Raw genomic sequence first — 26,413 nt, 5'->3', positions numbered from 1 at the left:
CATTTCATGTTCCTGATATGTGCTTGCTGGACCCTGTACTTGTATGAAAAAGTAACCTGTATTACTTCCCTTGTGTGGAATACCTGGTGTTCTTGCCAGTTCTAAGTACCTTAATGCATCCTGTGCATTAAGATAAAAAAAAGAAGAACCTGTGTGCAGCAGCCCCCCTAATAATTACCTGAGCCCATCTCGATCCAGCGATGTTGCAAGACAGTCTCGGCTGCCTGGAACTCTCCCTCCTCATTGGCTGAGACGGCAGTGCGGCGCCAATGAGGAGAGAGGGGGAGAGGCCGAGAGGCCAAACCACGGCTCCATGTCTGAATAGACACACAGAGCAGTAGCTCAGCTTAGGTGCCCCCATAGCAAGTTGCTTGCTGTGGGGGAACTCGGCAGGGAGGAGGGGCCAGAAATGCTGGCAGGGGACCAGAGAACAGGAGAATCTGGGCTGCTCTGTGCAAAACCATTTCACAGAGCTGGTAAGTATAACATGTTTCTTATTTAAAAAAATAAAACTGAGACTTTAGTATCACTTTAAATTAATTTTATTTTTATTTTTTAAAACAAGATGGGGGTTTACATATACTTCAGAGTCTATGGGGACAAACCTACCTGATTCTACCCCAAAGAAGCTTGTGTACTTTTTATAGAGTCTTCATCTTGAGCATTGGTGGGCTTCAGGAATTGAGCAACAAAAAGCTTGTAGAAATCACCTCATTGTATTTTGGACTGGGACAGAAATCCCTCTGCATACCTCTGCCATATCTGAACTGGGAATTGGAAGTGGTATCTGTTTGGCTCACTGGAATATGCCCAAAGCATTAAAAAAAATTAAAAAATACTCCAGAAAGTAAAATCTTGACATTCTTTTTTTATTTAATTTAATGTATTTTAATTTAATGTATGGAAATAATTGAATAGAAAAAAATGTGCATGCTAAGAAGCATCAAACTACCCTACACCACCTCTTCTACCACGCTAGAACTTAGCTACGTTTGCCTACCTTTGTCTTTGTCTGCTGAGAAGATTCGTACAAGTCAATATGATTCCAGCTACATCATAATATGCACTTCCGTGGAAAATAGTTGTCCTATTTTCTCATAGTGTGTACTAGGTTTCAGGCTGGTAAACTATACACACACACGGACTAATGCTTGTCAGTTGCTCTCATTGATTATACAACAAACCAGCTCGCGTTTTATAGGTTTCCTTACTACTCCACAGACAAATGGTGTGTGTTTCCAGGCCAGAGAAAAGCAAAACTTATGCCCTGTACACACGGTCGGAATTTCCGACAGAAAAAGTCTGATGGGAGCTTTTTATCCTATATTCCGACCGTGTGTATGCCCCATCTGACATTTTACATCGAAAAATCAGACGGACTTGGATAGAGAACATGTTCTATATTTTTTCAGCGCAGCAAATTCCTATCGGGAAAACCGCTAGTCTGTATGCTGTTCCGATGTACCAAAAATGACGCATGCTCTGAAGCAAGTACGAGACGTCATATGTGTTGTCCCATCGTATGTATTGTACGTCACCACGTTCTTGAAGGTCAGAATTTGGTGTGACCGTGTTTATGCAAGACAGCTTGAGCGGAATTCCGTCGGAAAAACCTTCAGATTTTATTCTGACGGCAAAACCGGTCGTGTGTACAGGGCATTAGGCTAACCTGAGGCTGCTCAGTGCAGAAAACCCTGCCTGCAGGAAAGGGAACCAGGAGGCATACAACACTATCCTGGGAGAGCAGTAACCCTAATGCATCTTTTCCAAAACACCGTGGGGAAGATTTACTATAAGACTCCTTTCACACTGGGGCGTTTTTCACACACTTTTGGGCTAAAAATAGCACCAGTAAAGCACCTGAAAAACACCTCCCTTGCAGTTCCAGTGTGAGAGCCTGAGCATCTTTGAAGCGGTGAAATGAAATGAATGGGCAGCGTTGGCAGCCGCGCTACACGGGCACATTTAACCCATTATTCGCCCGCTAGCGGGGGTTAAATGCGCCCCACTAGCAGCTGAATAGCGCCGCTAAAATTACGGTAAAACGCTGCTAAAACTAGCGGCGTTTTACCATCAACGCCTGCCCCAGTGTGAAAGGGGTCTAACTGGAGAGTGTAAAATCTGGTACAGCTGTGCATGCTAGCCAATTCGCTTCTAATTTCAGCTTGTTCAATTAAGCTTTAACAAATGGAAGCTGATTGGTTTCCATGCAGAGCTGCACCATATTTTGCATGGTAATGCACAACGTTGTGGTGTGCCGCATTGCTAAAAGTTGTGCATGAAGCTGTTTTTGTGTGTTTTAGAAGTTTTAAAAAATGGGCTATCCTATCACAATGCACTTTACCGATAGCATAATGCACGTTAAAGTGGAGCTCCACCCATAAAGGGAAGTTCCCCTGCCCCCCCCCCCCCCCCGTATATACCTATTTTTATCTGTATCTGGGTTGTATGTATGTCATATAGTGTTTATTTGTATATGTAAAAAAAACAATAAAAAATTACATTTGGCACTTTTCAGGGGGGGGGGGGGGTACCTGTTTTTGACAGGTACTTATCCCCACTTCCAAGGTCCCCCAGAAGTTCAGCCCCCCCCTCCTCCTTCCACTGCCGCCAGGCCAATCAGAAAGTCTTCACTGCTGGTTTCCTTTAAGAGGAATGTCGGTGGCAGCACCCGAGAGCCATTTGAAAAATTGTCTGGGGTGCCGACATCGTGGGCTCCCTGGACAGGTAAGTGCCCTAATATTAAAAGTCAGCAACTACAGTTTTTGTAGCTGATAATTTTTAATTTTTTTGGAGGGGGTGGGGGCTGGAGCACCGCTTTAACATGCCTGGGTTATTTACACCTCAAAGTCTCAAAGTGGTGTTTAGTGTTCTAAAGGGAAGCTATAGTGAGTAGTCATTGTAACATCTACGTAAAGGTATGGGACTCACTTTTTACTTGCTTTCTGATTCTTAATGTAAAGCCGGCCATACATGGGTCGAAATTCAAAGGAATTTACTTACGAAAATCATAACTAAGGATTTTCTTTTCATTTTCGCCAATTAGTGGGCTGTAGCAATGGCCAAGTTTTGTGCGGCCATCGAATTTGAGTGATTGGACATGTTGGAAATTTTTGTAAAAACAAATTTCTAATTAATGATGGGAGAATCGTGCGAGAAATCTAATTGAAAAAAAAAGGCACATAAGCTGTGACCTGGAAACAAAAGAAGATTCCCGGCCATGAAAATTCTTTTCTGTAGCAACATGAAATGAAATCAAAGGCTTGGTTGGTCAAATTTCAAATTTCGAAATCAATGGTGGCATCATATGATCACAAATCACACAAAATTGCTGGTTTTCGAAAGAATATTCTTTCTGAATTCAACCCATGCATGGCCTGCAAAGTGGAAGATTATATTAACAAACTATTTAGATAAAAACTAAGGCAGAACAGGAAAACCATAAAATGAATATTCTGTATGAAGTGCAGGTTTTGTCACCATTTTCAGAAGGATAATACGCTCGTTATTTAAAGCCTAAGTGTAGTCTATTTTTCTATGTGGTTCCCCCCCTTTGCAGGGTAACGATACACTGTGGAAATGAAATGGCTTTTATAGGAAAGCTTCACAATCATTCCTGTGAGGGATATTTTGTGTGTAGTGTCAGAGGTCAGCAGGGAACTGCTTTGCCATGCATTACTCCCTTCTGGCAGTAGATGCTTTAATAAACATTCATCACTGAGATACTAGGTGCTGCGTTCCCTGAATAAATGCCTCGGAGATAAAGAATTGCTTAAAATTCTCTGACCACTGAACTATTAAAACTGTTCTCCAGCTTTATAATGTTATATTGTTTTAACATTTACAGCGGTCTAATTATATGTAGTGCCCCCGGGATATAGTGGTTTACCCCGTGTCAAGTGACTTTGAGTTCCTCCTTCAAAGAACATGACAGGTTCATCAGATTTTCCTGACCTTTATTGAGCTTCGTGAGGTGACAGAAAGCGGGTATTAGAGCTGAAGTACCAATGACGGACTTGCCCTCTGGAAGGAGAAAATATGTCTTGTTAACTAGATCATCTGCATCTGACAGGTGACATCATTTCTAAGAAAATAATGGGAATATGTGGAAAGACGTTTAATGTATTTGGTCAACAGACATTTATGCAAGTTAGCCTATGTTTGATATAGACGTACAAGACTCTATTTTAATTAGATAAAAAAATAAACATAGCATATATGTATGTATAATACACTCACCGGTCACTTTATTAGGTACACCTTGCTAGTACCGGGTTGGACCCCCTTTTGCCTTTAGAACTGCCTTAATTCTTCATGGCATAGGTTCAACAAGGTGTTGGAAACATTCCTCAGAGGTTTTAGTCCATATTGACATGATAGCATCACACAGTTGCTGCAGATTTGTCAGCTACACATCCATGATGTGAATCTCCCATTCCACCACATCTCAAAGGTGACCTATTGGATTGAGATCTGGTGTGGATGCTATTGGAGTACAGTGAACTCATTGTTACATAGGTTGAAAAATGACACAAGTCCATCTAGGTTAACCATTAAAAAAATAAAATAAGAAATATCATACAATCCTATACCCACAGTTGATCCAGAGGAAGGTGAACCCCCCCCCCCCCCCAGAAAAACAGAATCAAATTTGCTACAGCAGGGGAAAAAAATCCTTCCTGATCCCCGAGAGGCAATCGGATTTTCCCTGGATCAATGTTACCTATAAATGTTAGTACCCAATTATAATATGTACATTTAGGAAAGAATCCAGGCCTTTCTTAAAGCAATCTACTGAGCTGGCCAGAACCACTTCTAGAGGGAGTCTATATCACATTTTCACAGCTCTTACTGTGAAGAAACCTTTCTGTATTTGGAGATGAAATCTCTTTTCCTCTAGATGTAAAGAGTGCCTCCTTGTCCTCAGTGTTGACCGTAAAGTGAATAACTCAACATCAAGTTCACTATATGAACCCCTTTTATATATTTATACATGGTGATCATATACCCCCATTATCTCCTCTTCTCAAGAGTGAATACATTCAGTTCCTCTAATCTAAGGTTGCCCTTCTCTGCACTTTCTCCAGTTCCCTGATATCCTTTTTTGAACTGGTGCCCCAAACTGAACTGCATATTCCAGATGAGGTCTTACTAATGATTTGTACAGGGGCAAAATTATCTCTCTCTCTCTCTCTCTCTCTCTGGAGTCCATACCTCTCTTAATACAACTAAGGACTTTGCTCACTTTGGAAACCACAGCTTGGCATTGCATGCTATTATTGAGCTTATGATCTACCAAAACCTCCAGATCCTTCTCCACCATTGATTCCCCCAGTTGTACCCCCCCCAGTATGTATGCTTCCCCTAGTATATATGATGCATGCATATTCGTATCCCCCAAGTGCATAACTTTACATTCATCAACATTAAATCTCACCTGCCACATAGTCGCCCAATTAGACAGTGTATTGGTCAGCTTGTAAATTGGAGACGTCCTGTAAGGACGTTATTCCACTGCCAGACCCTATATCATTTATAAAGATATTAAAAAGTAAGGGTCCCAGCACTGAACCTTGGGGTACACCACTGATAACCTTAGACCATTCAGAGTAAGGATCATTAACCACTACTCTCTGAATTCGGTCTTTTAGCCAGTTTTCTATCCATTTACAAACTGATATTTCCAAGCCTGTAGACTTTACCTTACACGTGAGCCGTGTGTGGGGAACTGTATGGAATGCTTTTGCAAAATCCAAGTATACCACATCCACAGCCACCCCTCTGTCCATGTCCATGTCCATTTTCATGTTCAAAAAACCAGTGGTGAGATGAAATGAGCTTTGTGACATGGTGCATTATCCTGCTGGAAGTAGTCATCAGAAGATGGGTACAATGTAGTCGTAAAGGGATGGACCTGATCAGAAACAATACTCAGGTAGGCCATGGCATTTAAACAATGCTCAATTGGTACTAAGGGGCCCAAAGTGTGCCAAGAAAATATTCCCCACACCATTACACCACCACCACCAGCCTGAATCATTGATACAGGGAAGGATGGATCCATGCTTTCATCTTGTTTACACCAAATTCTGACCCTACCATCTGAATGTCGCAGCTGAAATTGAGCTGCAACGTTTATCCTATGTTCTATTGTCCAGTTTTGGTGAGCCTGTGCAAATTGTAGCCTCCATTTCCTGTTCTTAGCTGACAGGAATTGCACCCAGTGTGTTCTTCTGCTGCAGGTTTGATGTGTTGTGCGTTCAGAGATGGTATTCTACATACCTTGGTTGTAACAAGTGGTTATTTGAGTTACTGTTGCCTTTCTATGATCTCAAACCAGTCTGCCCATTGACATCAACAAGGCATTTTCGTCCACACAACTGCCACTCACTAAATATTTTCTCTTTCGGACCATTCTCTGTAAACCCTAGAGATGGTTGTCTGAAAATCCCAGTAGTTCAGCAATTTTTTTTAAATACTCAGACCAGCCCGTCTGGCACTAACAACCATGTCACATTCAAAGTCACTTAAATCCCCTTTCTTCCCCATTCTCATGCCCAGTTTGAACTTCAGCAAGGCGTTTTCACCAAGTCTAGAAGCCTAAATTCATTGAGTCTCTGCCATGTGATTGGCTGATTAGCAATTTGTGTTACCTAACAATTGAACAGGTGTACCTAATAAAGTGGCTGATGAGTGCACATTAAATATATATTGTGTATATGTATTACACTATATGCAACTTTGGCAGGAAGGATTTACAGCCGTCGCACCAGTGCTGTTGACTTTTGAAGTGTGTAGGATGCTGCTAGTCGGTCAACTTTTTTTAAAAATATGATTATTTTTTCATTATACAAACTTGTAAACAACAATGTACACACAAGGGTGTACCAATACAGTCACACATGGATGCACATCATCCATAAATTGCTTTTTAACACCATCCTACTGTAGTTTGAGAAATACCATGGAGGCTTTGTTAGAAAGATGGGAGCCACCAGCAGTCAATTTTCTTGATTTAGGGAGCCTTATATAATGCTACAGGAATCAGTCAGACTGTAGACATGCAATAGGAGATTGTCAAAGACAAATGCCCCGTACGCACGAGCAGAATTTTGCTCAAGCTTGGCTTGCATACACACGGTCACACAAAAGTTCTCTGAACTTTTGACCGACAAGAACGCGGTGACATAGAACACTACGACGAGCTGAGAAAATGAAGTTCAATGCTTCCAAGCATGCGTTGAATTGTTTCCGAGCACGTGTGTTTTTTTGCACGTCGGAATTGCATACAGACGAACGGAATTTCCGTTAACTTTTACCGTCGGAAAAATAGAGAACCAGCTCTCAATCTTTTGCTGGCGGTAATTCAGACAGAAAAAGTAGGATGGAGCATACACACGGTCGGAATATCCGATCAAAAGCTCCCATCACACTTTTTTTAACGGAAATGCCGCTCGTGTGTACGGGGCTTTAGGCATGCTTCAAGAGATGGTGAGAACTTGCAGATGTGCTAATGATGGTCAAAGACTGTGAACATGCTATAGGAGTTATTTAATACTTAGAAAATGCTTCAGAAGACATACTGGGACCGGAGACACCTTACATAGGAAAAATAGAGATCGCAGCTCATTTACAAATCGATACTTCCAAATATTTGTGCTTCCTACAGCCTCCTTAAAAATTACTTGTGCTTCAATATTTCTCATATCGGGATCTAAAAGATTAGAGGGAAAAAAAAACAAGAGATGGATTGCGCAGAAAAAATAAGATATTCTGAAAGCAATAAACAAAACAATTTAACAACTAGAGGCCAGTCTACAAAATATTGTTCCTTTACTGGTCTGAGAAGGCATCAAAGTAAGCAATACACAGACCGCTGTCAGCGAGGACTCCAATGGTTGCACAATAAGTGCCAAAGGGCTGCAGGTTGGGCACTAGTTTAAAATGTTGCAGCCCAGCCTTTTTTTGCAGATATACAAATAGGTTTGAGACTGCTACTTCCAAGGCTTCATTGCTGTGATGTAGGGAGGTCCACAGCATTTTTTGACATTTGATAAAACAGCCCAGCATCTGGTGTATGGGAACACATTTAGTGGTTTGTCATGTCCATTAATTTTTACAGTGACTATAGAAAACAGGCGTGCCGCCCAACGTTCCTATGATGTAAGTTTTGACAGCAACAGCCTTTTGGGGCTAAAGACACACCCAGTTACTCTTCCATATTGATCATTTTTGAACCACTTCATCTCTCTCACACCTGTATACCCCAGTGGACTAGAGCAATTTATAACTTTCTGCTATGGATCTGTTTATTCGGCAATACCTTTGCCATTAGTTAAGATAACAAAGTAATGCATATGTTTTGTTTTTTTAGATCTGAAAAAAAACTCGCTTTTTTTTTTTTTTTGGAACCGTGTTCTAAAGTATATATTTTGTTCTACCATTTGTCCTGTTTAAACAAAATTTATGTTTCTGCTACAAAGAGTTGAAGTGTTATTTACAAATTAAATTGGTTTGTTTTTTTTTCGATTCTGTGCATTTTTTATTATGACACTAAAAAACAATGCAGAAACATAAAAAATGTTTAATAAAATTGATCAAATACTGATAACGTAATGACTTTGATAAGATCAGAGGCCGCCTCTCAGACAGAATCCCGCATCTGTCACTGAAGACACTACTGCTCAGCTTGCAGATCTCCTCCAATCACTCCAGCGTACTGTTCAGTCGCTGGTGGCCAAGTCATTTTATGGAAGCCTTCTTCGAAAAATCTCCTGGGCGTCATCGTTTCTCCCACCTATGTGTTGAAGTGGGCTCACAGACTCCCCACTAGAAATGGTACCTCTGGTGCCCCTCCTAGACCCTTCTTGGTCCAGATTCTGAATTACAGGGATAGAGATCTGATCCTCAGTGAGGCCTGGATACACCCTACACTGCCTTAAGAGATTACCACAGTGCATCTCTATCCGGATTTCTCGGCAGAAGAAGCGTAAGTCCTTTTCTGAAGTGAGGAGAAGCTCAGAGAAAAAGGGGTGCAATACAGCATGCTATATTCCAGTCAGCTCTGTCTTCCTCATAGAGGCTTGGTGCGTTTCTTCAGCACGTCAGAAGAAACTGACTCCTGGCTGCCAACCCTCCAATAAACTGATCCATGACAGCAGGATGCTCTTATCCTCTCTGCTAAGGTACGGTTATAGTCTGTCTTTTTTCCTGTTGCAGGACTGTTCCCTGCTACACTTATCACACCCGATGTTCAGTTACCTACTGTCCACACTGGATCCCTTCTATGGGTGTTTGATCTGCCAACTCCCTTACCTCCTACATTTCCATTGCCTCCTTCATTTCCATGTGGCAGTCAGGCTTGGGAGCGCCATACTACTCATCCTGCTGTTCTTCCATGAGGCATGTCTATTTCAAGCAGTGGTGGCGTTCCCTTAATCCCAGACGTTCTGCTATTTGTTGAACTGTTACACCCCCCTTTGTTTTGTTTAGTCTGCTGCTGGCAGACCATTGTGGCCTATTTAGAAGAGGACAACACGTCTGAACTCTATAGGTTATCCACCGACTACACCACAGACTCTTGGTTGTTTTGGGAATCATATTGCCTTAGCCAAGTTGTGTTGGAGTCTGGGCTGAGCTATAGGGCGTTCACTTAAGTTCTATTTCAATCTGCTCAGTTGCTCTTGCTGTATTATGCATGGCTTTTATACGTATCTCTAGGGTATCTGTTATCGGTGGTACAATGGCACCCCCTCTGGCGCCACTCGTTGCCCATAGGGACTTTCTGGTCGGTATCCTTCTCCACCCCATTTAGTGTAATGTTGTTATATGAATATTAAAATTATCTCCTGGAATATTTGTGGCCTTAATGACAAAATCAAAAGATCTTTGCTATTTAAATATCTCGACTCCCATAAGCCAAATATCTTGTTCCTCCAAGAAACTCATTTGATGGGCAACAAGTCACTGGCTCTCAGACCAGCTATGGTGCGTCAGGCGTTTCACACCACATATTCATCCTATGCCAGAGGGGTTGCCATTCTTGCAAACAAATCTGTTCCTGGTACTGTGGAAATCATTATTACAGACCTGGGGGCAGATTCATTATATTACTTCTAGACATACGAGCCACTTTATGGGCTTTTGTAAATGTGTATATCTCTCCCCTTTTGACCGTGCTATACTGTATGCCATATGTGAGAAACTTGGCCCGTTACAAGCCAACAGACTGGTGATAGGGGGAGACTTCAACACTATACTGGATGGGGCGCTGGATACTTCCAATCCCCTCCGCTGCCCTCACCCTGCCTAATTAACCTGGGCTATTGGTATGGGCCTTACTGAGCTTTGGCGATGGAAGCATCCAGATGACAGGGCCTATTCCCATCTTTTGGCCACTCACACCGCATAGATTTTTTGTTTTGCGACCCCCCCCCCCCCAGTTTTGTTCTCTGTCAAAGCGGTGAAGTATCTCCCGGCAGGATTGTTAGACCATAACCCTTTAGAGCTTACCTTGTGTATCCCTAATGGAAGGCAGCCTGGTTGCTGGAGACTGGCATTACCATGCGTCCTCGATACCACATGGGAAAATAACGAGAATTCCACCCCTGCCCCATGGTTTGAGAGGCATTCAAGGCTACCACCAAAGGGGAATACATTTCAGCTATTAAGGCAACTAGGAAGGACCTTGCTTACCACACCAAATCCCTAGAACAGCAAGTAGCTGAGGCAGCGGAGGATTTTGCAGCTGATTCTTCCCCTGCGTCGTCATTACTGGCCCAAGCTAGAAGAAATCTATTCCTTTTATTACACCACTCTAATCCAATCAGATGCTAAAAGTATGGCGGGTAGATTTTTGAATCCATGGAAGGGCAGTGGGTCAGAAGGACTGAATGATGTGAAACACACATCCTGTGTACTATGATAAATATTTTTTGAACTTTTGTAGCATGTCCAATGTCCTCAACTGGTTAAGGAAGAGCTTCTGATATCAAAGTCCATGACATTTATATTAAGTAGCTTCTTCAGACACATGCAAGTTCTGAGGTGCCTTTCATTATATGTTTAAAATTTAGGGAACATTTTTATTTTATTCCTGTGAAGCTTTATAAGATTTGCTGCAGAACCTTTTATAGGAACTGTCATACACATAAATGCTCCACATCTTCCTCAGTCTTCAAGGACTTGAAGTGGCTGCCAAGCAGGGCTTGTGATGCGTTTTCTGGCTGTAAATTGGTATAATAGACTTACTAGTCAGCTTTACTGAGCTACTTGTGCAGAAAATTCTTGTTAAAAGTAAGTGGTTCCACTGACAGCTATATTTTAATTTTGTGTTTAAAAATTAGAACATGACATTTAGTATAACTGCATCTTCGGTTTGACAGAGATCAGGTAAAATCAACGTAATGACATAAAATCCACAACTGTAAATATAGGCTCAAATGTCAGCTGAAAACTATGTTAATCCTACAGGGAGATACTGTATAAATAGGTAGCGGAAGGGCTGAAATACTTTGTTGGAGAAAATATTTCCTCTAGTGTCAGACTTGAGAACAAACCCTATACCCTCAACCACATGATCTCTGCTGAAGGGTAGGGTCAGGGGTCAGCGATAAGAAATCTGGTTATTTTATTATGGTATACTGTAAGTAAAACATTTTCTTTTTTTTTTTTTTTTAAAGAGAAGTATGGGTTTGTTTTTTCCTGATTTATACTTACCTAGGTGGATGCCGTATCGGTCAGAAGCTGCATCTGTCCCCCGGCCCCTCTGCATGGTCACGGTGACGGTCAATCAGCAGCTCTCTGTTCTGCCCCCTCCTTGCTCCCTGGAGCACTGAACTGTGGAGTAGCAGGCAGTGGCTGGCTCAGACTCTCAGCGGCTCGCTGAGGGGCTGAGTGGAGTGTCAGTCCAGGCACCTGAAGGATCCCGACTTCCATTGTCGCGGTGCCTGGACTGAAATCCGTGACATCAGCAGAGAGTGGACTTCAGCAAAACGAATTGCACTCCTGTGATCTATAGAAGTACAGCCAAACGAGCTGTAGCTATACTTCTCCTTTAAGCTTTGTATATAAAATGGGCGGCAAAAATTATTGGCCGCAAATAATGTTATCGGCGATTTGTCGATAGAAAAAAGGTGCCCATAATGGCCGAAAATAAATTCTTATTCATTTAAATTCATGATATTTATTAAAAAGTTGTATACAATTATATATAAAAAACTGTCAATTTTGGTTTAGTTTTTTGGCTAAGTGCATCCTGAATTTTCGGTTTCAGTCCAGAATTTTAATTTGGGTGCACCGCTAACTAGAACTCTTGGTGGATTTTACTACCGCTCAGAAGCTTCGCTCCAGAGATTCCTTAAAGTGATTGTAAACAATCGCCTTGTAAAACAACCCATTCCATTTAAAATAGAAATGGAAGGCAAAACATTTGTGTATAGATATAAAAAAAAAAGATAAAACAAAAAAAATTATATAGATCCCCCCCCCCCCCTTTTTTTTAATTTTTTTTTTTTTAATTTTATTTTATAAGAGATTACACTCCCTCCGTTCTCAGCTGCATAAGAGCTGGGGGGAGAAGGAGCTGCAGCACACAGAGTTTCCTATTGGTTGTGCAATGGGGCGTGTCAGGCTATGTCTGATCATTGGAGGATAGCATACTGAGCTCCCAGCATAGCTAGAGAACTGACCACAATGTGCTCTCCTGCTTAGTGTGGTCAGTTTTTAATAGGAAAGCAGGTGGATTAGCAGGGACACCAGGGATTTCACACAAAGGAAGCAATACAAAGAGAACAGGATACTTTTTCATACAACTACATGGTACAGCGGGCGCATATCAGAAATATGAAGTGTTGGGGTAACAAACGTTTTAACTTCCTGTCTGGTAAAAATGTGGTTCCCATGATAGGAAGTAAGGAAAAAGTCTGCATGTTCTCTCCCCATCCCGGCATCTACAGCATGCAAATTCAGCCACAGTGCCCCCTGTGATAGGATGACTATTGCACAACATAACTGATCCAGAACTTGCAGCAGACTTGCAGAATGTTTGCAAAGGAAGTTGATCTGGTGTCATGCAATGTGGATTTGCTGCAATTGTACAACAAACTTGTGAAGTCTGGCAAGTCTAGCAATAGCTTAGAAAGTCATTTTCAGGCTTGCAGCACAATTGCTTGCTATCTGGGACTGCATTGTTATCTCAAGCTGTGCTATCAGCCCTTTAAGTTTACATTTTAGCCTAGTTTTACCCCCTGCCAGAACACTCTGATCAGTGATCTCTGCCATTGGCCGAATGCGCCGCACGACAGTTGGTCGGCTGCTGGTTTTCCAGCATGCTTGTCGGACAGACCGACATAAACACAGGCCGAATGTCGGACGTTTTTTTTTTTTTGAACCGGCAACTGTCTCCCGGCATTTGGCGCGTGTGTACCCAGCTTAAGTTGTGGAGGTGAAGGGGGGGAGGTTCTTTAGTTCTAACACACTCTTTGTTCCTTGGGGTGACAATGATGCACCTCAATAGATATGGTAAGCAACGCTGTATCCTAGCCTAGGCCGACAAGGCCCAGGCCTAGGGCAGCACTTTGCAGGGGGGCAGCACAGAAAGCCCCGGCTTGTGCTACACTGTTAGTGTAGCGCCAGTCTTATGGGGCGGACTGGGCTGAGAGGTATATTAGTCTAGCGCCCTCATAAAGCGGCCGCACTGCTTCCAGTATGCAGGAGGCCGGCATTCTGCAACTGTGGGGGGGCCCCGCTTCTAATTTTGACTGTCCTCTTAGCCTGGGCCACAAATCTTCCTCACTGTACTATGTTTTCTGCTGCACCATTGGCATGGTTATATCTTCTTAGTCCTCTCCATAAAATGATCAGAAATTTTTACTTCAGGTAGAACTATAGGCAACACTTTTTTTTTTTTTGTTTCATTTTGGATAGAGTAAGGGAGGGTTATAATCCCTGTCAGTTTATTTCTTACCATCCCTGTCCCATCGCAGAGATTTCCCTTCACTTCCTGCATGATAGCCAAACAGGAAGTGAGAGGAAATCTATGCAAATTAAGGGAATCCATTGCCCCCCCCCCGGCCCTCAGAACTAGTGCCCCCACTCGAAAATTTCAGGGCGGGTCTTAAACAGCAAGGGGTGTGGCCTTGACAGGAAGGGGTGGGTCATATTTAAATTAGGGGTGCACGAGTTTAGTCAGGCCTAGGGCAGCACAAAACCTAAATACACTACTGATGGTAAGGACTACTAAATTGCCATATATTATATTTTTGTTCTTGAATTTAGATACACTTCAAGTCATCATAACAGAATAAATGTAAAATATAAATGTGTATGGGGGTTATTTTTGTGCAATAATGTAAATTTTATAGCACAAGAAAATATCAAATTGACTTTTAAGCATGTGCAGAACACATTAGATTCCCACTTACTATCACCATAATTCATACATTGACATAGCAGAGGAAAGCAGGGGGAATATGAAAATGTCACTTTAATGTTGACGTATTTCAGAAGACAATTCCCAGCAAATTGATATTTTAGTCACTAGTGTCAGAGTCCTCTAGAAACATTCAAATATGTTTCAGTGAAGGATTGCGGTGTATCATGTGGAAAACGTTACAATCAATAATCCAAGGATTCTTTGAGCAGGCCATAAATATTTCGCTTTGTTTGTTATTTAACCAACTGGAGCTTAATGCTACAGTGGAGAATTTATGGAACATTTATGGCGATCCAGGTTTTTTGGTTATTTATGGCTGACTGGTTTGTTTATAAAGATGGGAGCATTATTATAGTCTGCCTGATCTTGAAAGAACAACTTTACATCTATATATTGATTCAACACTGAAATACTTGCATGAGATAATGCTGTAATAATTAGTGAGAATTGAGTATTTATTATGAATAATTCAGTGTATGACCGTATTTACTTTTAAATCTAATGCATATTAAAGGTGCATTCTGTCTTATATCTGCTTGGTACAAAACTGTAAAATTCTGATTTTATTTATATTTGGTAGCTAAACAAATCTTAAGATATAAACTGTTTAAAATTTTGGGAATCCCTTTCTTCTTCTTTCCTATAGATCAGTCCCTGTAGCTAGCCGCCATGTATCTATACCATTTCAAACTCAAAACGACCCTCTCATCTTTGCAATTGAGAGACTTGCTGTATGCCTGGTACACACTAGACATGTGCACACTGAAATATTTCGTTTTGGAATTTCGTTTTCGTCCGAAAAATACATTTATTTAGTTACTCCCGAAATTCGTGTTTATTTATTTATTTAGTTTTGTTAAAAAATGCATCCAAAAATCCGAAATAATTAAGGTCGAATCTGTCATTGAAGGCTTATGGTGTCTGTCGAGTGTTCTAAGAAGATTCGAGGGAGCAATCGTACGTTTCCGGACGAATGTTCTGCCTATAAGCTATAGTAGAAGTCTAATGTTGTATGATTATTATTACTAGTCAACCAACATTAGAATTCTTCTATAGCCTATGGGCGGAGCATTTGACCATAAATGTCCGCTCGCGGCGACTGCTTCGTCGAATTTTTGTGTCAAATCTTTTCTCTCTATGTGGAATAATCTTGGACTAATAGTTAGGTTAGGCACATTCGACCTTTTTTGCTATTGTCTCTATAATGTTGAATCTTTTCTCTCTATGTAGAATAATCTTGGACTAATAGAGCTAAAATTAGGCACATTCGACCACAGGTTCGATGGACACAGATTGCTATTGTCAGCGTCATGTCGAATCTCCTATCTATATCGAAATGTTGTCTTAACAAAAACAGAAATAAAGCATTTGTTTATGTCGGATCTTTTGGTTTTCGGATTCTGCACATTAGTTATCGTTTGTTAAAACGATAACGAAAATACTCAAAATTTGGACGAAAATGCATTTGGACAAAAACGAATGGACACGTCTAGTACACACAGGCAGCTTTTTTTTCTTCAACCCTGTGGGCTACATGGAAAAAACTTAGGAGCTTGCTGTACTAACTATGCAATGTTAGTACAGCGACCTCCCCATTGAGCTTTTGTGTTCTGACAGGGGGACTGCCCCGCCTGAACACACCAGTCAGCGCTGGCAGCCAACGGATGCCGATTAGCTGATGGTTTTCCAGCTTGCCCATTTGACAGAAGCTGGACAGGCTGTTGTACACACTGGCCAAACGCCACCCAGTTTCTGTTAAATCAGACGATATTCAGCCAATGTGTACTAGCCTTTAGGCCCCTTTCACAGGGGGTGGATTCCGTTCCGATCAGTAGGGGATCTGTGAGATCTCCTTCTGATTGGAACAGAGTGGCAGAAGACACATCAATGTCTGCTCAGACAGAACCTCTCTGCTCTGTGGGCAGCCTGAGATAAACAGACTACCTCCGACTCTGTCCTCTTTTTTTTTTTTTTTGGAGAACAGTTATGCCACGTACACACGGTCGGACTTTTCGTCTACAAAAGTCCGACAGACTTTCGACTGACTTTTGGCGGACTTGCGGCAGACTTTCTTACGAACGGACTTGCCTACATACGATCACACAAAAGTCAGACGGATTCGTACGTGATGACGTACACCGGACTAAAATAAGGAAGTTGATAGCCAGTAGCCAATAGCTTCCCTATCGTGGGTTTTTGTCCGTCGGACTAGCACACAGATGAGCGGATTTCTGGGTCCGGCGTAGTTACGACGTAAAGATTTGAAGCATGTTTCAAATCTAAAGTCTGTCAGATTTGAGGCTGGAAAAGTCCGCTGAAAGTCCGGGGAAGCCCACACACGATCGGATTGTCAGCCAGCTTTAGTTCGTCGGCGTCTGTCGGACTTTTGTAGACGAAAAGTCCGACCGTGTGTACGCGGCATTAGGACTCAGAAGTAGGCAGGTATAAACAGACACAAGCCTGTTTACACCCGCCTGTCCATAATAGAGCATGGACCTTCCAGTTTAGGTCTGCCTGAAAAACGAAGAGGTAGACTTGATTGGAGCGCCCTTCTGAAAGGAGCCTTAAAGGGCTTGTAAAGTCAGAAGGTTTTTTATCTGAATGCATTCCATGCATTCAGATAAAAAGCCTTCTTTCAGAATGGCTCCAATGCGTAGGGAAGATGGCTGAAATGGAGGACCAAAAATGGGGGGTCTGTAATTTCCTATCCTACTGCTCTGCTACATCAGCCTGAAGAATCTTTACATTTGACACTTCTGGGAGTGTCAGATCCCTGAATCTTGTGTCACATACTCTGTCTGGCTCCTTCTGTTAACCCTTACACCACTAGTGTGTATTGACCTAGGAGTTGGGGGGGGGGGGGGTCGCAGCAGCCTGGAAGTGAGATGTTGGCTATAACGCTTTGATGTTCTATTCAGTATTACAGCATGTTTCTGTTTGTTGGCTTGTTTACTTTGTATTATAAGGTGGGTTTCTGCCTCATGTTAAATCATTTAGAATTTAAAATTGAGCTTACTTCACTGACCTTAATAGTGAAATCCTATCAATTTAACTTGTTTTGTGACTGTGTGCAGAATTTAGTTGTTTTTCCTCTAACCAAGTTCTTCTTTGTTCTTTTGCAGAAGGAACTGAGCCTACCAAGACGTGGAAGCTTGTGAGTAAATGTGTTTGTTGTAATGTCTCTAGTGAAGACTGACATTGGATTCCTATTCATGTTTTATTCATAGTGTGGATATTGACAGCCGCGGCACAAAACACACATTGTATGCAGAGTTCAATAATGTAGCTCTTGATGATTAGCATTTGCTGTATGTGTATGCTTGTATATAAAAATCTACATATAGTGAAACGTCTGACCAGCATCTGTGCCTAAGTATTGTTATTGGTGATTAGACTGTACTATGTTCTTTCGAACTGACTTGCCTTTTCAGTAACTCCTATCTGATGCCAGTTTCAGAAAGTCTGGCTTGGTCGAGCTGGGAAAAGAGTTTAAACTACGATTACCCATATTCTTGGGTTATCTTTCTTTAAAGTCAGACTGTCTTATTAAAGCCTAAGGGCCAGTTCACACCACATGCAGTCCAATGCATTTTTTTTCTGCATTAAACACATGGAAAGTAGGTTATATGGTTTTTAATGGCATAGTTCACACCAGTGCTTGCAGTTCCAGTGCGTGCCAGAAAAAAAAAATCTAGAACACGCTGCATTTTTCCTGCACTGGACTGGACTGGAACGCTGTAAAATACACTGGAATGCACATGTCCTTATTTAAGGTTAAAAAAAAAAAAGGGGGGGGGGGGATGCACTGGACTGCATCTAAAAAGCACCAAAAACGTGCATGCAGAAAAGCATCTGGAATGCATCCGGACTGCATTTCTATGGTTTAAACTGGTCCTAACTCCAGACAATTTTTAAAATGCACTTTTGGAGCAATGAAAGATTAAAGCTGAAGTTTAGGTAAGCATATTTTTGCATAGTTACATTCAGCTTGGACAAATATAAGTATGCATGTGTCATACCTGAAAGATCCCCGTGGAAGCTGGAAATCATAGTAGACACTGCTATTACAGTGATTGCCCCTAGCTTCTGAGTCCCGTACCAAGCGGCTGTCCTGCTGCATACTAAACACAAGAGGTCGCTTGCTCAGCACAGCTGACATTCCGGGAACACTGCATTTTCTCAACCCATCCCCACATGCCAGGATGCTAGGTGTAATCCTGGACTCTGAACTCTCCTTTGGGCCCAAAGTTTCCACCTCAGCCTACGCAATATCTCCAAAGTATGTCCCTTCTTAACTAATGACACCACAAAGCTGCTAATTCACTCCCTGGTTATCTCTCGTCTTGACTACTGCAACTCCCTCTTCATTGACTAGCCACCATTTTGAATGCTGCTGCCAGGCTCATCCACCTTACCAACCATTCAGTGTCTGCTACCCCTTTCTGCCAATCCCTACATTGGCTACCACTTACCCAACAAATAAAATTCTAAATACTAAGAATAACTTACAAAGCCATCCACAACTCAGCCCTCCAGCTACATAACTAACCTGGTCTCAAAATACCATCCAAATTGTTCTTTGTGCCTCCCAAGACCTCCAGCTCTCTAGTTCCCTTGTCACCACCTCCTCTCATGCTTGCCTCCAGGACTTCCCCTGAGCCTTTCCCATCCTCTGGAACTCCCAACCCCGATCTGACAATCTCCTACTCTGTCTACTTTTAAACCAGGGGTAGGCAACCTCGGCCCTCCAGGTGTGGTCAAACTACAAGTCCCGTGAGACATTGCAAGACCCTGACAATCACAGGCATAGCTCTTAGAGGCAGAGGAATGATAGGATTTGTAGTTTCACCACAGCTGAGGTTGCCTACCCCTGTTTTAGACGATCCCTTAAAACATTTGTCTTCAGAGAAGCCTATCCTGCCTCCACCTAATAGCTGTACTTTTATTTTCTCCAGATCATCCCCCACAGTTATTACCTTTTGTATCACTTGATTCTCCCTTTTGTATTGTAAGCTTTAACGAGCAGGGCCCTCTGATTCCGCCTGTATTGAATTGTATTGTAACTGTACTGTCTGCCCTTTAAAGCACTGCGCAAACTGTTGGCGCTATATAAAGCCTATCTAATAATAATAACTGCAAAACATTCTCTAATTGGACGAGGTGCAGATTGTGATGTCACTGCTCTGTCCTCCACATCATCCATTCAGAAATCTTGCATTCATTGAGAAAGTACAAAGTGTTCTTTGGCGTCTGTGCTGAATGTAATTATGCAAAAGAATATGCATACCTGGAATTCAGCTGTTAAAATTTTTGCCAGGCTTTTATTTTTGTATATGGCCCCCTTGGGTAGATTTCCCCTCACTCTCTGTCTCTGTGATGGTTCCTTGCAACATGAAATATCCTTACAAGAAGTGGAAGCTGATTGGTTTCTGTGCAGAGGGGAGCCTGATTTTGCGCACTCCGGCTTTAGTAAATAAACCCCTAATGCCTCGTACACACGATAAGAAAATCAGGTGAACATTTTCATCTGAGGAACGATCGTATGATTTTCTGATAGTGTGTACACAAAATTTCCGAAGGCACAAACTCCAAAATTTTTCTCGTACGGGAACGAAAGGAACGGTTTTCATTTAATGTGTACTGTTTTTGTATGAGAAATATCAGATACGAAAGACTGCGCATGATCAGAAACAAAAAAAAAAAGCCTTTGTCGTACTAGAATTTTCGTACATTAGTTCTATTCTCGGTTTTGACTTGCTGTGAAACCTCGAACAAACGGCCGATCGTTTGTCCGATTTTCTAATAGTGTGTACAGGGCTTTAGAGTCTACTCTATAGTAACCAACCATATTTATGGCTAATGTTTTGTCTTTATTCTTTGTTTTGAGCTAGTCATTTAGTATGGGAGGGTGATGGATGATAGATTTTAGTGAGAGGTCTGCCTTCACATAAAAAGCGATATAGCATACGCGTACAATTTAGTGGATCCCCCCCCGTACTGCCTGATTGGTGGTTGGAGGCAGATATACAGGCAATATAAAAACTTGTGTGCGTCATTGCAGATGTAGAAGTGAGATATAAGCCAAGCCTGAAATTATGCCTGTGGCAGTTTGGTGCCTCAGTAATATTGGTTTGACTGAGATGAACTATATGATATATAACACAATTTTTCATTCATAAGTGACAACATTAGGTTTTTTCCTTTATTGTAGTCATTGTTTCATTTTTAACCCGCAATGGCATGCAGTATTCATATTCCATAATTTTACTGCTAGATATCTGAATAATTACTGTCCCATTGCTTGTGCGTTTTCCTTAATAGCAACAAGTATTAAAGCAAGCATATTCAATCATGTCTGTAGAAGATTATGAAATCACCCAAGTATTTTATACTTCTAGAATTCAGTATTTGTTCCTGTGTAATTAGAATGAGAACATGTCACAGCTGGACTGCTCTATTCAATTATTTCATTCTATTTATGGCAGAATAGAGGCACAGTGGATTGTAATAAACCAACGCATTGCATGTACGTTATATGCGTATTCATCAATTCTGAAATGTGTCAGTTATGGAACTTAAAGTTGTATTAAAGGTTCGGCTTTGTTAAAAACAAAACAAAAAAAAAAACAATCGTGTCATACATACTTGCTCTGTGCCATGGTTTGGCAAAGAGCAGCCTGATCCTCTTCTTCTCGGGTCCCCCGCTGGCACTCCTGGTCTCCCTACTCTTTGCATCCATAAGTCACATAGAGATGTGACTCGGCCCCGCCTCATCTCTCTCCTCATTGGCTCACTGACTGTGATTGACGGCAGTAGGAGCCAGTGTTGTTTCAGCCAATGAGGAGGGGGAGTCCCAGTACAGCTGAGGCTCTCATGCACATTGCTAGATTCCAAGGGGGCACGGGTGAGTATAAGGGAGGGGCTGTGGGGGAGCAGCACACAGAAGGTTTCTTACCTTCATGCCTAGAATGCATGAAGGTAAAAAACATTCAACCTTAACAACCACTTTAAAGAGGAGTTCCACCCAAAAATTGAACTTCTGCTGACCGCCCCCCCAGAGTATCACATTTGGCACCTTTCGGGGGGGCAGATACCTGTTTAATCAAGGTATTTGCTCCCACTTCTGGCGAAAGAGCACCGGAGAATCCGCTGTGAATTACACCATGTCCGGCCCCTCCTCCATCCCCGTCGCTGTCTTCTGGGAGACACACAGGTCCTAGAAGACAGCAGGGACCATTCAAAATGCGCAATGCAACTCAGGCATGCGCAGTAGGAAACGGGCTGTGAAGCCGCAAGGCTTCACTTACTGATTCCCTTACTGAAGATGCCAGCGCCTCCACCCTGAGCTGAGGTCGGCTTCGGGTGAGGACATCGCGGGCTCCCTGGACAGGTAAGTGTCCTTATTTTAAAAGTCAGCAGCTGCAGTATTTGTAGCTGCTGACTTTTTTTATTTTTTTTTACAGCAGAACTTCGCTTTAAGTATATCTAAACACAAGAACAAAAATGTCATATATTTTAGATTACCAGTTCCTAACTGTTGTGCCCGCATTAGTCTTCTTTTTTGAGGCTTTTCCATTTGCACCTGTTAATACTGGGAATAGCGTTCTTCCTGTCCCTGGGATCTATGTTCACTTCTCCTCTATCTATGGAGAGAGCCATTGTTGCCATCTAGGCTGATTTAGGGCTGATGGGAAAGATAAGGTGGTGTGTGTGCTTTCTGTTAACTTTACAAAAAGTGACATGGAAACTGCACTTCTGGTAAGATCATCAGGTCTTTTCTTGGTGAAAATGTTCTTTGCCTAAAAAAAGAAAATGAATGCAGCCACCACATCTCATGACTGAGTAGGCCACAATATATAAAAAAAGTTGTTTTTAGGTGTATTTTCACAGTATCTTTAGACAGGCTATAGGTGGCTTGACTTCCTCCCGCTCAGCCTGCACAAAAGAAAATCAGTCAATTCCCTGATCCACCCTTAGAGCCCATTCACACTGTGCTGCATAGGGCGTCAGCGCTAAAGCGGCACTATTTTAACCCCCCGCTAGCGGCCGAAAAGGGGTTATATCTGCCCGCAAAATGCCGCCGCAGTGGCGTTTTACCGGCGATATAGCAGCTCTGTCCCACTGATTTCAATGGGGAGGAGTGGTGAGTTCGCCGCTCCTTCACCACTCCAAAGAAGCTGCTGGCAGGACTTTTTCTGACCCCCTGCCAGCGCACCACTCGGCTTTCACACTGGAGTGAATGGAGCAGCTGTTTTAGGGCGGTTTGCAGGCGCTATTTTTTATCCTAGATCGCCTGCAAAATGCCCGCAGTGTGAGGGGTCTAACAACTAGGATAGATTAATCTCCACTGCCAGCCATTGTGTACAGACAACCGCTACCTGTGGCTTCCTTTACTGCCTATATGTTAAAAGGTTGTCCTCAGGACAAGGGAGAAGGGGAAATCCATGCTAATTAGTGCTGTGTTACTTTGAAAATTAGACTGGACTAAAGAATTAAAACTCATGTGTTCATTTAACACTGCACCCAAATGAGTTATATATCCTTTTTTAGCCAGAGATTTCTTATGCTGCTGTTTAGTAATTATTGTTTTTTTTTTTTTACTATACAAAGAAAAAAAAAATCTAAATTTATTTTAAAATAAAAATAACAGGACCATATGAAAACCCCTGAGAGAACTCATTTTCAATCTTGTTTTTTGTCACTTATTTTGGGAAATGAAGAAACATGTTGATATTGAGGTGATTAGAACATAGAGCCTGTTAATGGTGCATGGAATACAGCTCATCATATGTCATACACATAGCTCCTAACTGTCCCTGATTTCGAGGGACTGTCCCTGATTTGGAGCAATGTCCCTCATTCCTCCTCATTTGTCCCTCATATTGGTCTGATCTATACAGATGTATATAAAATGCACTTTTAATCTATCAAAAAGTGTTTTCCAGCGCTAAACCTTTCATCTGATTTCTAAATTGTCGCATTTGTCAATTCCAAAAGCCAATATATAGGAATAGTAGTGTTAAAAAAGCACTTGTGGGTTTAACAATGCTGTTTTTTGTACAATTCTCCTTTAAGGGGGCATGGCAAGGGGCGTGTCCTATGCCTACATACTTTTGCTGATGAGTGTCCCTCATTCCCATCTCAAAAAGTTGGGAGGTATGCATACACAGAGCAGGGAGGAGGTGAAGGGGTTAATGTACAGGTTACATACATTGGGGGGATGGAGAATAGGGGTTAACTGCTTCCAGACCGCCCACCATACATATACTGCGGCAGAGTGGCCCAACTGCGCAAAATCACATATCTGTATGTGATTTAGAGCCTGTGGTGCGCCGCTCCTGCTGTGATTGGACTCAGCAGGAGCCAATCAGCAGGTCCTGCGACCGTAATAGCCTCTGCAACACGCTGATTTTTTTGTGGACAAGTAAACAAGGCAAACCGCTGATCTGTCAGGGAGCAAAGTAGAGATCTTTATGTTTCAGCAAAACCTGAATCTCTCTTTTTTATACATCATGGGACACAGAGTCAGGCTAATATTTATTACTTGCTGGGTTATACTCCATCTCCAGGTGAATGGACACTGGTGGACCAAAGGTCTTTAGACAGGAAGTGATCTCCTATATAACCCCTCCCATACAGGAAGTACTTCAGTTTTTTTTTACCAGTGTCTGCAAGGTGGGTGGCACGGTTTGTTTGAGCTTTCTGAGCTTCAGGACTCTAGTCCCAAAAAACGGTTCTTAAATAAATCAAGGGATTGAAAGATCGGATCCATTTGACACAGGCTTTATATGCTTAGATAAATGGTACTCGAGCCTTGCAAAGAAGACTCAAGATCCTGCGAGGTTTTGCCTGTAATGCGGCCTCCAGGCACTGGACCCTGCAAAGTGGAATCCTGGATACCACAGCGCTAAGGCATTCCTGCACCCGCCGTGAAGGGTGAAGAGTGGGCTCTTAGTTTCTAAGTGGCCCTGCGCCTGGACGGGTAAGTGAAACCCCTTTATTTATTATTGTGGGGTGTCCCAGTGATTGTAACAATCAGTCAAGCTAGCTAAAGGCTGGACACCTGTGTGTGGTGACCATACGGGGGTGTTTTGTGCTAGATGTGGGTGTTTGCAACGTGTACCTTTTTTGCTTGTGTCTGGCTGTTTTTTACCTGTATGATGGCGCACAACGGTGCGACATTTCACCATAGTTCACCAGGGAGCACGTGCGTTCTCAAAAGCGCCGCTGTGCTCAGCAGTTGTTTGGCCATGGCGCACATGTATTTGCTAAAGCACCTCTGGACTTAGCAGTTGTTTGGAGGCCATGGCGAACGCGGCTAAGCTGCACCGGTGCAGTATCCTTTATCTGGACGCACAAAGATTTGTGTTGTATGCGAATACAGCCACGCCCGTTCGCCGAGACAGCACAGAACGTTCTGGCGCACACCCAGCTTATTTAAGCTGTGTAGGCCAATCATGCGGTGCTTACAGAAGGCAGCTGTGGGACACAGAGCAGGCTCTGAACAGACACTTGCAGCGGTTCATTTTTCCTTACCTGGGTCACGTGAGTCACCAAGTGTTGCTTGGCATGCTAAAGGTGCTTAACATGATGGTTACATAGGGCTTGGTGAGTCCTATTAAAGGGTTTCCCTTCTGAGGTGTTTTTATACTACACCCAAGTACTCTTTTTGTGGCTAAGTAAATGTCTTCAAAAAAGAGGAGTGGACTAACACTACAGGGAAGGGTACACCTATGTCATCAATAGTTCCTGATGAACCTAGTCGTATCCCTAGTGTTGTATCCCCTGAAGGACCAGAGGCAATCTGAGCCGCTGCGCCTATCTGATATTGTGCCTACAGTCAACGCTGCTTCACCCTTTATCACCAAGGATGAACTGTCCTCGGCCCTAGCCGGGTTAGGGTACAGGATTGCTGGCATGGTTGCCTCCATCCCGTAGGGTGGCAAGAAGCGTGACAGATCCCCCTCCCTGGAGCCTCCTAGTCTGGAGCAGGAATGGGTTGAGGATGGGGAAGAGCTAAAAGCTCAGGATTCAGTGGAGTGCCCGGCAGATGAGTCTGCTTCTGAGCGATCTGGACAAGAAGATATCCAGTTGATGTCTGCCTCTCAGTCGTAGAGGCTTTTGATCCAGACTCTTACCAAGATGGTTCGTTCTGCCTTTAAGTTGCCTCTCACAGAGGTGACTGAGCCACCCTGGTCCTCTTTGGGATCCCTGAGACCTCCTTAAGGCAGCACAGGCTTTCCCCCTATACCCCCTGTTGGAACAGGCGGTGTATGCTGATTGGGAACATCCTGACAGGATTTTTGTTACTCTTAAAAGGTTTTCCCTTTTATATCCCATGGATGAAAAGTTCGTTAAAAAATGAAGCATGCCAGCCATAGATGCAGCAGTCTCTTCCTTAAACAAGAACTTAACTTGTCCGGTGGATAACGCACTGGGCTTGAAAGACCCTGTTGACAAGAAATTGGAGTTATTAAAGGCTTCCTTTTCTTTCGCCAGTTCAGCTATTCAGACAGCTGTTGCAGCAATTGGTATTTGATAAAGCAGGTTTCTCGTTTGGCTCTCTTGTCTGTACATATGCGCAGACTTTTATGGCTTAAGAACTGGTCAGCCGAGCTTCCTTGTAAAAAGTTATTGTCAGGTTTCCCTTTTCATGGGGAACGTTTATTTGGTGATCATTTGGACAAATATATCCAAAAGATTTCCGGAGGGAAGAGTTCTCTACTTCCCATGAAGAAAAGCATCAGACGTCTCTTGTTTAAAACCTCAGGGACTTCTTCCTCAAATGTCTCAGCATCAAAGCTGTTCCGCCGCCAACAGGGCGCTAAGGCCAGGGCCAGAAAAAGCCCTGGGTCCAAAATTCTTTTAAACCCAGCACCAAGCCCTCCTTTTGAGGGGACGCCCCCACTCCATCGGGTGGGGGAAGGCTGCTGCACTTTGCGGACATTTGGAAAACAACAATTCAGGACAAATGGGTCA

The 26,413-nt window shown here is 42.6% G+C and overlaps 1 protein-coding gene across 4 annotated transcripts in view; it reads left to right on the top strand.

Moving 5' to 3' along the window:
- The window catches only part of MAST4 (microtubule associated serine/threonine kinase family member 4), an 865,092-nt gene that overhangs the window by 479,394 nt on the left and 359,285 nt on the right, over positions 1-26,413 (top strand). For all 4 annotated transcript variants that reach the window (XM_073623363.1, XM_073623355.1, XM_073623371.1 and 1 more), the window contains one exon: positions 17,557-17,588. In XM_073623363.1, the coding sequence (XP_073479464.1) occupies positions 17,557-17,588 (32 nt within the window). The remainder of the gene's footprint in view (positions 1-17,556; positions 17,589-26,413) is intronic.

Source organism: Aquarana catesbeiana, linkage group LG01 (genome assembly GCF_042186555.1).
Source record: "Aquarana catesbeiana isolate 2022-GZ linkage group LG01, ASM4218655v1, whole genome shotgun sequence".
NCBI classification, from domain to species: Eukaryota; Metazoa; Chordata; class Amphibia; order Anura; family Ranidae; genus Aquarana; species Aquarana catesbeiana.
This window is presented reverse-complemented; position numbering and strand designations above follow the sequence as displayed.